The following is a 16,356-nucleotide window of genomic DNA, read 5'->3' on the forward strand; positions in this document are numbered from 1 at the left end:
ATGTTCTGTTCTGTAGTGTGAAGAGGACTCTAGAGTGGTGAGAGACGTGGGTCAGCGCGCACACACACACACACACACACACACACACACACACACACACACACACACACACACACACACACACACACACACACACACACACACACACACACACACAGACTCTCTCTCTCACACATACAAAAAAGTCACATTGATACGTGGATTCGAAAACACTAAAATCTGTCCCTAGCTCATCCCGGGATGGATTTTTTGTGTGGTTTCTCAAGTGGTTGAGAAAAAGGTTTATTAACCAGTAACTTGCCTCAGAAGGACATTTTTTCCCCCTCCGACAGATTTTACATTCTCTTTTCTTCCTCTTTCGCACACATGCGATTGTAGAAAATCCTTTATAAAGATGAATACCGTAGATGCTGACCACCCACACCTTGACCCAAACACACTCGTGGGTGGGTGGCATTTTGTGGATTTTGCTGGTGTCTGTAAGGTGTGCAACACCCACCCACAAAGTACGGAGTACACATTACTGGCATTTTCTCAGCTGTACAGTTCCGTAGGTAAAAATTGTAAGGACTTTGTATAAGGTCAGCTGGATTCCTTTACTTTGCTTCATCTGCAGGATTTCATTTTCAGTTATCTAATTCCCAGTGGGCATCCATTACATCACACTAGTGTTGTCAGTTCAGCGCTGGAGAGGAGGGAGGAGAGAAGAGAGGAGGGAGGAGAGGAGGAAGCCACTAAGGACTATTGAGATGTAACCAGTGGTGGAATGATGTGGTACAGTGCTGCCACCTGCTGGTAAGAAAGATCGTCTGCATTTTCAGTCCTTTATATATGTGTAATGATATGGCATTAGCAGCAACTAGGGTTACAACGTTCCGGTAACTACTCAAATTTTACTTCCTTCCAGAAATCCCGATGGGAAGATTCCCAGAATAAGCAGGATATTCCAGAATACTCCAACGAGGATTTCTGAAAAACCTGGTAACTTTGGGGGAATTTACAACATTGTCATTAACGCTCTCCTCTGTCAGTGTGTGTCATGCAACAGGAAACATCCTTTCCTAGAAGTAAACCAAACAACTGTTTAATTTCATAGACATAACAAAAAAAATGTTATTCAAAGTTCTGCTGGTACACAGTATTACACGGTGTGGTCCATTGGACATAAAGGTAGAGATAGCCTACAGAACAGGGTGAAACTGGTCGGAAAGGAATTTACTACAATACATCACTTTCCGGGGTCACGTTAAGTAGGCAGGCACAAAACAGAAGAAATAGTTTCGAACAAGTTGGAAAGAAATTCAGGAAGTACCTCCTTTTTCAAAGTGCTTTCTCCTGTTTCATGGTAACTGAACCAGACTTTAGTATGTAAAGAATACGTACCTAAATGTATTGTCTTGTCTTGTCTTTATGGTACTGAGTGTGTTTATGTTCAATACTATATATAATAAATATTTACTGTGACAGATGAAGACTAGTTTAACTCCATATCTCAAAACTGGGTGACTCGAGCCCTGAATGCTGATTGGCTGACAGCCGTGGTATATCAGACTGTAATACCACCGGTATGACAAAACATGTATTTTTACTGTTCTAATTACATTGGTAACCAGTTTATAACAACAATAAGGCACCTTGGGGGTTTTGTGGTATATTGGCCAATATACCATGGCTAAGGGCTGTGTCCAGGCACTCCGCGTCACATCGTGCTTAAGAACAACCCTTAGCCGTGGTATATACCACACCTCCCCTGGCTTAAAAAATTATAACCAACGCAAAAATTATAATACTGATTATGGTCCAAATAGTACTATTATCTACTACTGCAGTAAATTCAAGAACAAAGTAAACAAAACAACATAGGATGACACACTGAGTGGTATATTTTAGCAATAAGGCCAGAGGGGGTGTGGTATATGGCCAATATACCACGGCTAAGGGCTGCTCTGATGTATACGACGCAGTGCCTGAACACAGCCCTTAGCCGTGGTATATTGGCCATATATCACAAACCCCCGAGTTGCCTTATTGATATTATAAACTGGTTACCAATGTAATTAGAGCAGTCAAAATAAAATGTTTTGTCATACCCGTGGTATACAGTCTGATATACCACGGCTTTCAGCTAATCAGCATTCAGGGCTTGAAGCACCCAGTTTATAAAAAGATAAGGTACCAAGTCAAATCCCTAGCGTCTACCCATAATCCCTAGCGTCTACCCATAGACTCTTCCTGGCGACCCCATGTATTTGATAGAATCTCAACCAAAGCGCTCAACCTATGCAGTCCTTTCAGATCTATAAGGGGGAGGGAGTCAACTAGGGAATAAGGACAGAGGCAAGGGATCGGTTTGGAATGGAACCAAAGTCAACTCTTCTATGGCCCAATCCCAAATCGACCCCTAGATCATGTGTCCTGTGCACTTGTAGAGATCTGAGAGGATTTGACAGGTACACACAATATAGTATAGTTCCAGCATAGGGCCTAGCGGTTGATTTGGTATTGGGCCAAAGACTCAAAAGGCTGTGCCTCTTGGTCGCCCTCAGGTGGTCGATCAGAAGCCAAAGAAGTCGTCCCCATTGGTGGTATTCTTGTTTGATGTGTTCTTATTGGTCCTGTTCTTGTTGGGTGTGTTCCCATTGGCCCAGTCAGGTTCTATCAGCCAATCCTGGGGGGTCACCCCAATGTCCAAGACCTGGGGGTTAGTACGGGATACCGCCAGTCTGGAGGGGGGAGAGATGGGAAGGGAGAAGTGTTATCGATTGGAGCAAAGGATGGGGAGGGGGGGGGGAGAGAGAGAAGAGAGAGAAGAGAGAAGAGGGGGTGGGGAGATAGAAATTGAAAGAATCTGAGGTGGGGTTAGAGAGAGGGAGATAACATTTCTTTGAGAACTACAACATTTCTTTGAGAATTACAACATTTCTTTGAGAACTACAACATTTCTTTGAGAACTACAACATTTCTTTGAGAACTACAGCATTAAAAAGGCAATGTGTGAAGAAAACATACATTTAGGGATGGATTGCAGATGATTCAACACCCCGTGACTTTGACATCAATTGATTTCACATCATTAGCTTATGTTATTAGCATTTTGCTATGATTTTTGTTGTTATCTTGTTGGTTATTCAGTGTTATTTACAACAATAAAACATTATTTAGCAGGTATTTAGGTAGAAAGTATAGGACGATGTGTAGTCAGTCTGTCGTCATGTCAGTCTTTGTTTTTTGTGTGTCAGTCAAGGCAACAATGTAACGTTTTTTGGGGGGGACTTCAGAAAGAATAAACACAAAGCTACAACCTCCCTACTGAAAGGGAGAGGACACACAGTAGTCTGTTAGTCTCCTCTGAACTAAAGGTTTATGTCCAGCAGTTTGAACCCTAACTGAGGAATGACAGTATGTATAAAACTACAGGGCTGTGTGAATTAATCACAACACTGATCTATTCCGGGTTAGAATGAGCTGTATGTATGTATGTATGTATGTATGTATGTATGTATGTATGTATGTATGTATGTATGTGTGTGTGTGTGTGTGTGTGTATGTATGTATGTGTATGTGTGTGTGTGTGTGTGTGTGTGTGTGTGTGTGTGTGTGTGTGTGTGTGTGTGTGTGTGTGTGTGTGTGTGTGTGTGTGTGTGTATGTAATAAACTGAGGGATTCTAAACCCCTCTAACCCTGACTTGCTCCACCATAGTGGACCAGCAGAACTTGAATGATCCCAATCAGAAGTGAACTGATGCAGTATGTACAACAGTGGGGTCCTATACATGTATATACATGGAGCAAATTTGCTTGAACTGTCAGTGCAATTGTATACACATGAGATATTGGTTCTGATAGGAGTTGAGACACAGGAAGTTACTAAACATCAACAGTCACAAAACATGAATTTGAGGGGTCATAACATACACAAAAGTTGTTACTGTAGTACAAGGAGTGTTTATGGTTGGGTCAGTGGACTGGATTATGATTGTGTTGGTTAGGTTAGGCTAGGAGCACTGTTACCTGGAGATGACTCATAGTTATCCAGCCTGGGGCTGGAGAGACAACAAACAGGGCAGGATTAAGGAAGGGGTGGTGGAGCTGCACTCTGCTCTCTCTCTCTTCTTTCACTCCATTTTCTGTCTGGCTTTTTTTACTCTCAAGGTTGGACTCAATTCAGAATTTTGGAATCGACTCCCATTCAACTCATTAGTTGAAATTCAAAATTGGCCAGAATTTGAGTTTGAGTGACAGGAAGTAGAATTGAATTCAGTGCAATTTAAAGAACTTTCATTCAGTCATAGAACATGAGTTTCATTGAATCTGACCGGTCACACTTCCAGATACCAAAAATATATCACTTTTCTCTGGAAACAATGTCGATATATTATTTGAACATTAGTGCTTAGAATAGTTTCCACCAACCATTTCATTTCTTTGGCTTCTTCATTGAACAACATGTTAATGAAATAACTTAGAATATTTGTATATAAAAATATTTTTCATGTATAATTTGTATAGACTACAACCAACATAGAATAGAAGAGGCATTTGAATTTAATTGAATTCAATTACATTTCCTTTAATTCAAATTGTGATTTCAATGATGTATCCTGTTTACTACTCAATTCAAATTCAAGAATTGGAATTAATGAGGCATTCCAAACCCTGCTCTCTCTACCCCTCTGATCATTTCTCTATTCTAACCTGTAAGTCTGTGTCTCATTCCTTAGATGGAGCTATAGAGCCACATTCTCCAAAAGCTGCAATCAAGTTCAGGGAAATCTGATCTGAGCAAAATCAATGAGCTGATTTCTGTGGTCAAGCAGCAACCAGGGAGAAGATCCAGACTAGTGGGGGCTTATCGACAACAGATACATTTAGGACGAGTGACTTACCTAGAAAAAGCCTCATCCAAGTCTTCCTCAATTTCCTGCAAGAAAGAGAGAAAGGAGAGGAGAGAGAGAGAGAGAGCGCAAAAGAGGAAAGAAGAAAGAAAGATTAGTTTTTGTAGCCAAAATATTTCCTCCCATTTCATTCTAAGTGTAGACAGAAACGGTTGATGGGTAATTTGAGAAGTACCCAGACAGTGTTGTTGTTATCATTGTTCTCAGGAGCAGTGTGGTTGTCCACCTTGAACTCCTCGTCGCCATTGGTTTCCAGAACCGCGGCAACATGAGTCAGTTCCTCCAGGTCCAGTAGGTTACCAGTGGCAACATCTATGAAGACTATGAATCAGCCAATCAGACAGTAATGTGTGAGTATTTCCAGTTTGATGCCAAGGCCTAAATGCCATGGATCCAATCAAGGCCACAGTACGAAAGCACAAGGGAACAAACACATAATCAAAAGAGAAGACAGGGGAACAGAGTAAGTTACATTATTATTAGTCAGGGGAGGAAGGGAGATGATATCAGAAAGACATTTATTCTGATAACATTATACTATAAACAAGGTATTTTGTGTCTGCATCAGATAAAGACAGTGTGTCTCTGTGGCTGGCAGCCCAATTCAGGAAGCCGAATTCAGATATTTCTTCCACTAGTTGGTCTTTTGACCAATTACATCAAACGTTTTCATATCAGATCTTTTTCAGAGCTGATCCGATCGGTCAAAATACCAAAATGGGGAGGAAAGATCTGTGTAAATGCAGCCTGCGTCTCTCGCTGTGTGTGTCCCCGCGTGTGTGTGTGCATATCACCTTACTTCCTCCTTTGAGACTAGGCAGGTTGTTAGATCTTTCTGACTGGGAGCTGCTGGTTGCTTCTCCAGCTGAGCTGGACTTCACTCTCTTCTCTTCCTCTACAAGACAGATAAAGAAATAAATAAATATATATACCGTCTACACACTCCCAGAAATACAAAAAATGTGACCTTGTGTGTGTGCACGTGTCCCTCTCCAGAGTTGTGTGTAATTGGGTTTGAATAGCACCTACCTTCTTTAGCAACCTGCCACAACTCAAAGGCCACTCTAAAGGCCTGTGCTACAGTCAGCGTCACTGCTTGGGCCTAGGAGAGAAAAATAACATTCACAAAGCTGTTATAATGCTATAAAGACCCAATGATACAACATTAACAATCAAAAGGACACTGAAAGCCAACGGCCTAGTCCCTGCCTAGGTCGTAGGGCAGGGGGACCATACATAGGCTGTTATAATGCTACAAAAAAAACATATACATGTATTAAAAGGAATAATGCACATTTTGTTTCTTCTTCATTAGTCCACTGTCCATAGAGTCCAAACTTTCAAAAAGATAATTGTATCTTGCCACATCATGAGGTGTTATTCCCATTAGCAATTAAAATACACTGAACAAAAAATATAAAATGCAACATGTAAAGTGTTGGTCCCATGTTTCATGAGTTGAAATAAAAGATCCCAGAAATGTTCCATACGCACAAAAAGCTTATTTCTCTCAAATGTTGTGCACAAATGTGTTTACATCCCTGTTAGTGAGCATTTCTCTTTTGCCAAGATAATCCATCCACCTGACAGGTGTGGCATATCAAGAAGCGGATTAAACAGTATGATATTTACACAGGTGCGCCTTGTGCTGGGGACAATAGGCCACTAAAATGTGCTGTGTTGTCACAATACAATGCTACATACAGGGCCTTGGGAAAGTATTCAGACCCCTTTGTCACAGCCTTGTTCTAAAATGGATTCTACACACAATACCCCATAATGACAAAGCAAAAACAGGTTTTTAGAAAATGTTTCTAAATAATAATTTAAAAATTAATCATATGACATTTACATAAGTATTCAGACCCTTTACTCAGTACTTTGTTGAAGCACCTTTGACAGCAATTACAGCCTCAAGTCTTCTTGGGTATGACGCTATAAGCTTGGCACACCTGTATTTGGGGAGTTACTCCCATTCTTCTCTGCAGATCCTCTCAAGCTCTGTCAGGTTGGATGGGGAGCGTTGTTTCACAGCTATTTTCAGGTCTCTACAGAGATGTTTGTTCTGATTCAAGTCCGGGTTCTGGCTGGGCCACAAGAACATGCAGAGACTTGTCCCGAACCCACTAACTAATGCCCTGTCTTGGCTGTGTGCTTAGGGTTGTTGTCCTGTTGGAAGGTGATAATTTACCCCAGTCTGAGGTCATGAGAGCTTTGGAGCAGGTTTTCATCAAGGATCTCTCTGTACTTTGCTCTGTACATCTTTGCCTTGATCCTGACTAGTCTCCCAGTCCCTGAAAAACATCCCCACAGCATAATGCTGCCACCACCATGCTTCACCGTAGGGATGGTGCCAGGTCTCCTCCAGATGTGACGCTTGGCATTCAGGCCAAAGAGTGCAATCTGTGTTTCATCAGACCAGAGAATACTGTTACTCATTGTCTGGGTCCTTTAGGTGCCTTTTGGCAAACTCCAAGCAGGCTGTCATGTGCCTTTTACTGAGGAGTGGCTTCCATCTGGCCACTCTACCATAAAGGCTTGATTGGTGGAGTGCTGCAGAGATGGTTGTCCTTCTGGAAGGTTTAGAGTTCTCCACAGAGGAACTCTGAAGCTCTGTCAAAGTGACCATCGGGTTCTTGGTCACCTCCCTGACCAAGGCCGTACTGCCCTGATTACTCAGTTTGGCCGGGCGGCCAGCTCTAGGAAGATTCTCGGTGGTTCCAAACTTTTTCCATTTAAGAATGATAGAGGCCACTGTGTTCTTGGGGACCTTCAATGCTGCAGGCATTTTTTGGCGCCCTTCCCCAGATCTGTGCCTCGACACAATCCTGTCTCGGAGCTCTACAGATTGGTTTGGTTTTTGCTCTGACATGCACTGTCAACTATGGGACCTCATATAGACAGGTGTGTGCCTTTTCCAAATCATGTCCAATCAATTGAATTTACCACAAGTGGACTCCAATCAAGTTGTAGAAACATCAAGGATGACCAATGGAAACAGGATGCACCTGAGCTCAATTTTGAATCTCATAGCAAAGAGGCTGAATACTTATGTAAATAAGATGTGTTTTAGTTCACTTTTAATTTGCAAAGATTTCTAAAAACCTCTTTTCGCTTTGTCATTATGGGGTATTGTGCGTAGATTGATGCAAAACATTTTTTATTGAATCAATTTTAGAATAGGTCTATAAAGTAAGAAACGGAGCAGAAGTCAAGGGGTCTGAATACTTTCCGAAGGCACTGCATGTCTCAAGTTGAGGGAGCGTGCAATTGGCATGCTGACTACAGGAATGTCCACCAGAGCTGTTGGCAGAGAATTTAATGTTAATTTCTCTACCATAAACCGCCTCCAACATTGTTTTAGAGAACTTGGCAGTACATCCAATCGGCCTCACAACCGCAGACCATATGGGTGAGCGGTTTGCTGATGTCAACGTTGTGAACAGAGTGCCCCATGGTGGCGGTGGGTTTATGGTATGGGCAGACATAAGCAATATTGTGCTGCTATTTTTATTGACTTGGCCAAAGCCTTTGATACGGTAGACCATTCCACTCTTGTGGGCCGACTAAGGAGTATTGATGTCTCTGAGGGGTCTTTGGCCTGGTTTGCTAACTACCTCTCTCAAAGAGTGCAGTTTATAAAGTCAGAAAATCGGCTGTCTCAGCCACTGCCTGTCACCAAGGGAGTACCCCAAGGCTCGACCCTTTAAGGTATCTGTAACCAACAGATGCATTTCTGTTTTCTCAGTCATGTGAAATCCATAGATAGGGGCCTAATGTATTTATTTAAATTGACTGAATTCCTCATATAAACTATAACTCAGTAAAATCCTTGAAATTGTTGCGTTTAAGATTTTTAGTATGAATCCCGTTACAAGGGAGTAGACCGTAGAAACAGTGGTATTCATTATCGTCGTCACGACCCCTAGTGGGGTCACGGAGGAATTGTCGTGGGGTCGCCAAATAAAAAAAAAAATACCTTTTGTAAAATGGTTATTTGTTGATGTGAAAATCTAAAAAACTCATTACATGGGTAATTAGATCAAATCAAATGTTATTAAATCACATGCTTCGTAAACAGCAGGTTGGGATTAACAGTGAAATGCTTACTGATGGGCCCTTCCCAACAATGTAGAGAGAAAGAAAACAGAAAGAGTAAAACACGTAATAATAAATACAATGAGTAACGATAACAAGGTGCATTCAGAAAGTATTCACACCTTTTTACTTTTTCTACATCTTGTTGTGTTACAGCCTTATAAATAAAATACAAATCTACACACAATACCCCCCTACACACAATACCCCCCTACACACAATACCCCCTACACACAATACCCCCCTACACACAATACCCCCCTACACACAATACCCCCCTACACACAATACCCCCTACACACAATACCCCCTACACACAATACCCCCCTACACACAATACCCCCCTACACACAATACCCCCTACACACAATACCCCCTACACACAATACCCCCCTACACACAATACCCCCTACACACAATACCCCCTACACACAATACCCCCCTACACACAATACCCCCTACACACAATACCCCCTACACACAATACCCCCTACACACAATACCCCCTACACACAATACCCCCCACACACAATACCCCCCTACACACAATACCCCCCTACACACAATACCCCCCTACACACAATACCCCCTACACACAATACCCCCCTACACACAATACCCCCCTACACACAATACCCCCTACACACAATACCCCCCTACACACAATACCCCCCTACACACAATATCCCCTACACACAATACCCCCTACACACAATACCCCCCTACACACAATACCCCCCTACACACAATACCCCCTACACACAATACCCCCTACACACAATACCCCCCTACACACAATATCCCCTACACACAATACCCCCTACACACAATACCCCCCTACACACAATACCCCCTACACACAATACCCCCTACACACAATACCCCCTACACACAATACCCCCCTACACACAATACCCCCTACACACAATACCCCCTACACACAATACCCCCCTACACACAATACCCCCATAATGTCAAAGTTGAATTATGTTTTCCTACATTTTTTTTTTTACAAATTAATTAAAAATGAAAAGTTGAACTGTCTTGAGTGAATAAGTATTCACACTTTTGTTATGGCCTAAATAAGTTCAGGAGTAGAAATGTGCTTAACAAGTTACATAATAAGTTGCATGGACTCTGTGCAATAATAGTGTTTAACATAGTCATTCAAAAAAATTATCTCACCCAACATACAGATAATTGTAAGGTTCCTCAGTCGAGCAGTGAATTGAAAACAGATTCAACCAAAGACCAAGGAGGTTTTCCAATGCCTCGCAAAGAAGACTACCTATTGGTAGATGGGTAACAATAAAAAAAGCTGACATTGAATATCCCTTTGAGCATAGTGAAGTTATTAATTACATGTTGGTTGATGTATCAATACATCCAGTCACTACAAAAGATACAGGCCTCCTTCCTAACTCAGTTGCCAGAGAGGAAGGAAACCGCTCAGGAATTTCACCAAGAGGCCAATGGTGACTTTAAAACAGTTACAGAGTTTAAATGGCTGTGATAGGAGAAAACTGAGGACAGATCAACAACATTGTAGTTACTCCACAATACTAATCTATTTGACAGAGTGAAAAGAAGAAAGCCTGTAGAGAATACAAACATACATTCTGTTTGCAAACAAGGCATTAAAGTAATACTGCACAAAATGTGGCAAAGCAATTAACTTTAATCCTGAATACAAAGTGTTATGTTTGGGGCAAATCCAATACAACACATTACTGAGTAACACTCTCCATATTTTCAAGCATAGTGGTGGCTGCATCATGTTATGGGTATGCTTGTCATCGTTAAGGACTGGGATGTTTTTCAGGAAGAAAAAATAAATAAAAAGGTAATGGGTCTAAGAACAGGCAAAATCCTTGAGGAAAACCTGGTTCAGTCTGCTTTCCTCCAGACACTGGGTGATACATTCACCTTTCAGCAGGACAATAACCTAAAACACAAGGCCAAAAATCTACCTCATGAGGCTGGTTGAAAGAAAGCCAAGAATGTGCAAAGCTGTCATTAAAAGGGAAAGGGTGGCTACTTTGAAGAATCTCAAATCTAAAATATATTTTGATTTGAACACTTTTCTGGTTACTACATAATTCCGTATGTGTTATGTCATAGTTTTGATGTCTTTACCATTATTCTACAATGTAGATAATAGTAACAATAAAAACCCTTGAATGAGTAAACTTTTGACTGGCAGTGTGTATGTAATATATATATAAAGTATATGGGTGATAGGATGTGATACAGGCAATGCAGGTGCTTCTACACCTGCATTGCTTGCTGTTTGGGGTTTTAGGCTGGGTTTCTGTACAGCACTTTGATATATCAGCTGATGTAAGAAGGGCTTTATAAATACATTTGATTTGATTTGATAACATTGAGGGAAGCTACAATCTGCAGTACTAAAGCTGATCTACACCCTAAAAACAAACAATAGAATAGTCGGCCACTAGGAGCGCCGCCTCTGGATGAGCATTGTCTCGTTTGCTTACGGCCCAATACAGCTCGTTGAGTGTGGTCTTAGTGCCAGCATCGGTTTGTGGTGGTAAAATAGAATGCTATGATTATTTTTTTATTTTATTGATAAACTCTCTTGGTAAATATTATGGTCTACAACTTATCATGAGATATTCTTACTCAGGAGAGCAGAACCTCGAGCCTTCCTTAATATTAGGGGTAGCAGGGTAGCCTAGTGGTTAGAGCGTTGGACTAGTAACCGAAAGGTTGGAAGATCGAATCCCTGAGCTGACAAGGTAAAAATCTGTTGTTTTGCCCCTGAACAAGGCAGTTATTGTTCACCTAACACCTTTTTTTTGCACTATTGGTTAGAGCCTGTAAGTAAGCATCTCACTGTAAGGTCTACTACACCTGTTGTATTCAGCATCTCACTGTAAGGTCTACTACACCTGTTGTATTCAGCATTTCACTGTAAGGTCTACTACACCTGTTGTATTCAGCATTTCACTGTGAGGTCTACTACACCTGTTGTATTCAGCATCTCACTGTAAGGTCTACTACACCTGTTGTATTCAGCATCTCACTGTAAGGTCTACTACACCTGTTGTATTCGGCGCACGTGACAAATAAACTTTGATTTGTTCCGAGGTCGTCATTGAAAATAAGAATTTGTTCTTAACTGACTTTCCTAGTTAAATAAGTGTTAAGTAAATAAATAAATAAACATTGAGATCACGCACCAGCTGTTGTTAATAAAGAGACACACATCACCCCTCCTGAGTTTACCCGATGCTGCCGTTCTGTCCTGCTGGTGCAGAGAAAAACAGCTCGAGGTATATTATCCAAGTCCTAGAATCATCAGATATTACAGTTCTTCAGGTCCCGTTGATAGGATAGTCTCGAACGGCGCTCGTCTAGTTTCTTGATTTGTGATTGTACATTCGCCTAGAGGGTAAAGGCAGTTTATTTACTCTCTGCTGCAGTTTCATCAGGGTGCTCTCGCACGTCAAGCTGTCTCTTTCTCTTCCCCGAGTGACGGGGATCTGGGCCTGGCCCAGGGTGAGCAGTGCGGCCAACCCGTTGATGTAGAAATCTTAGTGATCGCTGTTCTGATGTCCAGAAGCTTCTTTTAAAAAGGTCATAGAAAACGATGGCGGAAACATTATGTACAACAACAACAAAAATAAGTCAAGATTCGCTATTTTGTGTTATTTTGCGTTTTACGGGTCATGAGCCCGTAAAACCTCCGCTATACATTCAAGCACCATTCTCAAGAACTTGGGGTTTTGGGGGGGTGGGGTCGGCAAAACAAAATAGTGCTAAATAAATGGGGTCCTTAGAAATTCTACAGAAAAAAAAATGAGGTCCCTTCTGAAAAAGTTTAAACCACAGAGGGAACACAGAGCACATTATATAAACAACTCAAATACAAAAATCAACATTGCCATAATATTCAAACAAAGCAGAGCAATCAAACTATAATGTAACCGATGTGAAATGGCTAGTTAGTTAGCGGTGGTGCGCGCTAATAGCGTTTCAATTGGTGACGTCACTCGCTCTCAGACCTGAAGTAGTTGTTCCCCTTGCTCTGCAAGGGCCGCGGCTTTTGTGGCGCGATGGGTAATGATGCTTCGCGGGGTGTCAGTTGTTGACGTGTGCAGAGGGTCCCTGGTTCAAGGCGAGGTTGGGGCGAGGAGAGGGACAGAAGCTAGACTTACTGTTACATATACTTCTGAACAACACCAAAACCATCCCTCAATGCTCAGACAGACATGTGAAACATTTTGATACTATATCGACAGTGAACTAATGAAGAAAATACCTACAGGTAGTTTGAGTGGATTATTCCTTTAACATTAAAGCTAACCTTGGGGCCAAAGAGAGAACGTTTAAAAAAAAAATACTTTATCAAACCACACATTGACATAGAGATGTAAAACATCACCGCCATTGTTTACTTTCAATGACCTTGTCAACCTTGATTGCCTGTAACAAAATATTTTCTCTCAGTCAGTAGCAAAGCATATAAATACACCATTGTGTACACCATACATTCACACAGTTGGGAGAGCTACAGTGTTGGCAGAATGTCAAAGGTTATTAGTATCCAATCTCTCTCCTGCAGAGAGGGGGGGGGAGGGAGTATTGAGTTATATGAGAGACGGCAGGGTGAGTTGGGAGGGAAGATGAGGAGTCCTCCAGATTGACAGCAACACAGGAAGTTGAAGGGGGACGAGGAGTGAAACCTAATGTTTGTCCTGGGGGAGACAGAACGAGAGAAGGCAACAGTCAGATGTACGGACTGGGGGAACGGTTATCTTGGAAGCAAAAGCGTAACATGTTCTAAGGCAGGCTTTTGTTCCAGCCCTGCTCCAATACACCCGATTCAGGTGCTCAAAGTCCTGCTGAGCAGCTGATTAGTACAGTCAGCTGTGCTAGAGCAGGACTGGAACAAAACCCTGCACACCTGTAGTTGGATGCATTTCTGTGTCTAACCTCCTCCCTTCTGAAAGACAGCTGAATAGTTAAACACTCCAGATAGACGTCCTCTAGACGAAGCAGATCCCATCCAGTCCTTTCAGATTATAGGGGTTGTTGTGTGCCAGTTCAGACTCACCACTTTCCTCTTGGGGCAGAGGTAGGCGTGGCACTCCAGTGTTCCGTTGAGTGTGTTCTGGGAGATGTAGGCAAACACCTTGTCGTGCAGCTTGTCCGCCGTGCAGTAGGATATCCTGCAGGACACAGAGCAAAGGTGAAAGGTCAGAGGGCATTATAAAGTCAGAGGTTACAGTTATGGTTCAAATGGCAAGTATCCTCTGTGACAAACCAGGATGCCATAAAAGCTTGGTCAAAGTGTGGGAACAAATGTTCCGGCAGAGAGAGTGTGCTCTGTACAGACCAGCTCTGTACAGATCAGGTCTCCTGTAGGGAGCTGTATTTTCAAAAACATTCTTCATTCCCACACTCCTCTCCTTCCCACCTTCCTCTCCCCTCTCCTTCCCTTCCCACCTCCCCTTCCCACCTCCCCTTCCCACCTTGGGTTTCCCTCCAAAGAAAAACAAGAAGTAGGTCAGCTGTGTTTGTATACATGGAGTCAATCTGTTTATATTTTTGTCAAGGTAGAGGTCACACAACACAAATACAATTTGTGGTAGGATGCACAGCACAGCCACAGCCCTACCTGTATATGGAGATGTTGTCTAGTAGCTGGTTGGTTAGACTGTCGTACAGCATTAAACCCTGAGGAGAAACCTTTAGAGACATCTTCTGAGGCTTCTGGCCTCCCGCTTTGGCCTGGAGGGGACAGAGTTGATGACAGAGAACATAGATTCATTACAAATCAATTATTCCTAATGGCTTTGGCCTGGAGGGGACAGAGAACATGGGAATAATGTATTTATAATTAATCTAATGGCTTTGATCTGGATCAATAAGAGATATTATTATTATTATTATAATTTTTAAAAATGAAGATCATTTAAGACAATTTTCAAATAATATCACAAAATATCATCGTCATCATCAGAGCAATGCTTACTAATGGATCTAAGATAAAATATGACAAACAAAATAATAATACCAATAAGGGTGAGATAATTGACAATTGTTTTCTAAAGAGCAGGCCACGTTATTCAGTCATCTTGAAGTATTTCAAAAAATAAATAAAAACGCTGTTCTAGAGAGCAGAAGCAATGAAGAGCCACTCCAAAAATGTGATGGCAATCTAAACCAAGTGCTTAGAAACGTCCTGTCCTTTGAACTTCCAGTCTGTCCTATTTCCTGTATGACCATTTCCTGCTCACCATGGCAACAATCCTCTTGACGGCAGCTGCTGATAGGTCCTCTCCTTTGGGCTGATCCACCAGGGTCATGCCTAGGTGACGGAGGTTAAAGGTCATGCCATCTACAACAGTCTCTGTCATGTCTGTCCAGTTCTCAGGAAGTTCTGGAGAGAGAGAGAGAGGGATGCAGGAAGGGAGAGGGAGCGAGAGGTACGGAGGGAGAAAGAGAGAGAGGTAGGGAGGGAGGGAGAAAGAGAGAGGTAGGGAGGGAGTTCAGAGGTTATAAGAGCGTAAGGAATAAGGGGTCAAACAGAGATAAAACTCTATGGGGTCAAGATTAGAAGTAGAAGATCATGACCTCTCACATGTATCTGTCCAGTCCCCAAGCAGCTAGGTGGGTCAATGTTCAGAGATTATTTTCAAATCATGTTTGAGAACAGGGTCAATATTATGTAGGAGATCGATACAGGTTGCTGTATGTCTGCTTCTAAAATAGTGTTTTCTGTTGCGTCAGTGTTGGTCTGTCATGAATTTGTGGAGTAAACGGTAAATAAGCTGCTCTCCATCTGAAATGGTTTTAAACCCCCTATCTATGGTCAGGGTGGAAGAAAATTACCGCATGCAAAAGTATACTGAACAAAAATATACTGCTCAAAAAAATAAAGGGAACACTTAAACAACACAATGTAACTCCAAGTCAATCACACTTCTGTGAAATCAAACTGTCCACTTAGGAAGCAACACTGATTGACAATACATTTCACATGCTGTTGTGCAAATGGAATAGACAACAGGTGGACATTATAGGCAATAAGCAAGACACCCCCAATAAAAGAGTGGTTCTGCAGGTGGAGACCACAGACCACTTCTCAGTTCCTATGCTTCCTGGCTGATGTTTTGGTCACTTTTGAATGCTGGCGGTGCTTTCACTCTAGTGGTAGCATGAGACGGAGTCTACAAACCACACAAGTGGCTCAGGTAGTGCAGCTCATCCAGGATGGCACATCAATGCGAGCTGTGGCAAGAGGGTTTGCTGTGTCTGTCAGCGTAGTGTCCAGAGCATGGAGGCGCTAGCAGGAGACAGGCCAGTACATCAGGAGACGTGGAGGAGGCCGTAG

General features: G+C 42.2%; 1 protein-coding gene across 7 annotated transcripts in view; it reads right to left on the reverse strand.

Moving 5' to 3' along the window:
* Positions 1 to 2,102: 2,102 nt before the first annotated feature.
* The window catches only part of LOC115184942 (low density lipoprotein receptor adapter protein 1-A), a 37,348-nt gene continuing 23,094 nt past the window's right edge, over positions 2,103 to 16,356 (reverse strand). For 2 of the 7 annotated variants that reach the window (XM_029745519.1, XM_029745524.1), the window contains exons 2-9: positions 15,260 to 15,402; positions 14,638 to 14,750; positions 14,074 to 14,188; positions 5,925 to 5,997; positions 5,695 to 5,790; positions 5,071 to 5,216; positions 4,887 to 4,921; positions 2,103 to 2,723 (exon numbers count right to left, since the gene is read on the reverse strand). In XM_029745519.1, the coding sequence (XP_029601379.1) occupies positions 2,555 to 2,723; positions 4,887 to 4,921; positions 5,071 to 5,216; positions 5,695 to 5,790; positions 5,925 to 5,997; positions 14,074 to 14,188; positions 14,638 to 14,750; positions 15,260 to 15,402 (890 nt within the window). In that variant the 3' untranslated portion in view covers positions 2,103 to 2,554. Of the gene's footprint in view, positions 2,724 to 4,011; positions 4,044 to 4,886; positions 4,922 to 5,070; positions 5,217 to 5,694; positions 5,791 to 5,924; positions 5,998 to 14,073; positions 14,189 to 14,637; positions 14,751 to 15,259; positions 15,403 to 16,356 lie in introns of all 7 variants that reach the window. The other 5 variants (XM_029745525.1, XM_029745523.1, XM_029745522.1 and 2 more) reach the window with 5 other exon arrangements.

The sequence above is a fragment of the Salmo trutta genome, unplaced genomic scaffold, assembly GCF_901001165.1.
Source record: "Salmo trutta unplaced genomic scaffold, fSalTru1.1, whole genome shotgun sequence".
NCBI lineage: Eukaryota > Metazoa > Chordata > Actinopteri > Salmoniformes > Salmonidae > Salmo > Salmo trutta.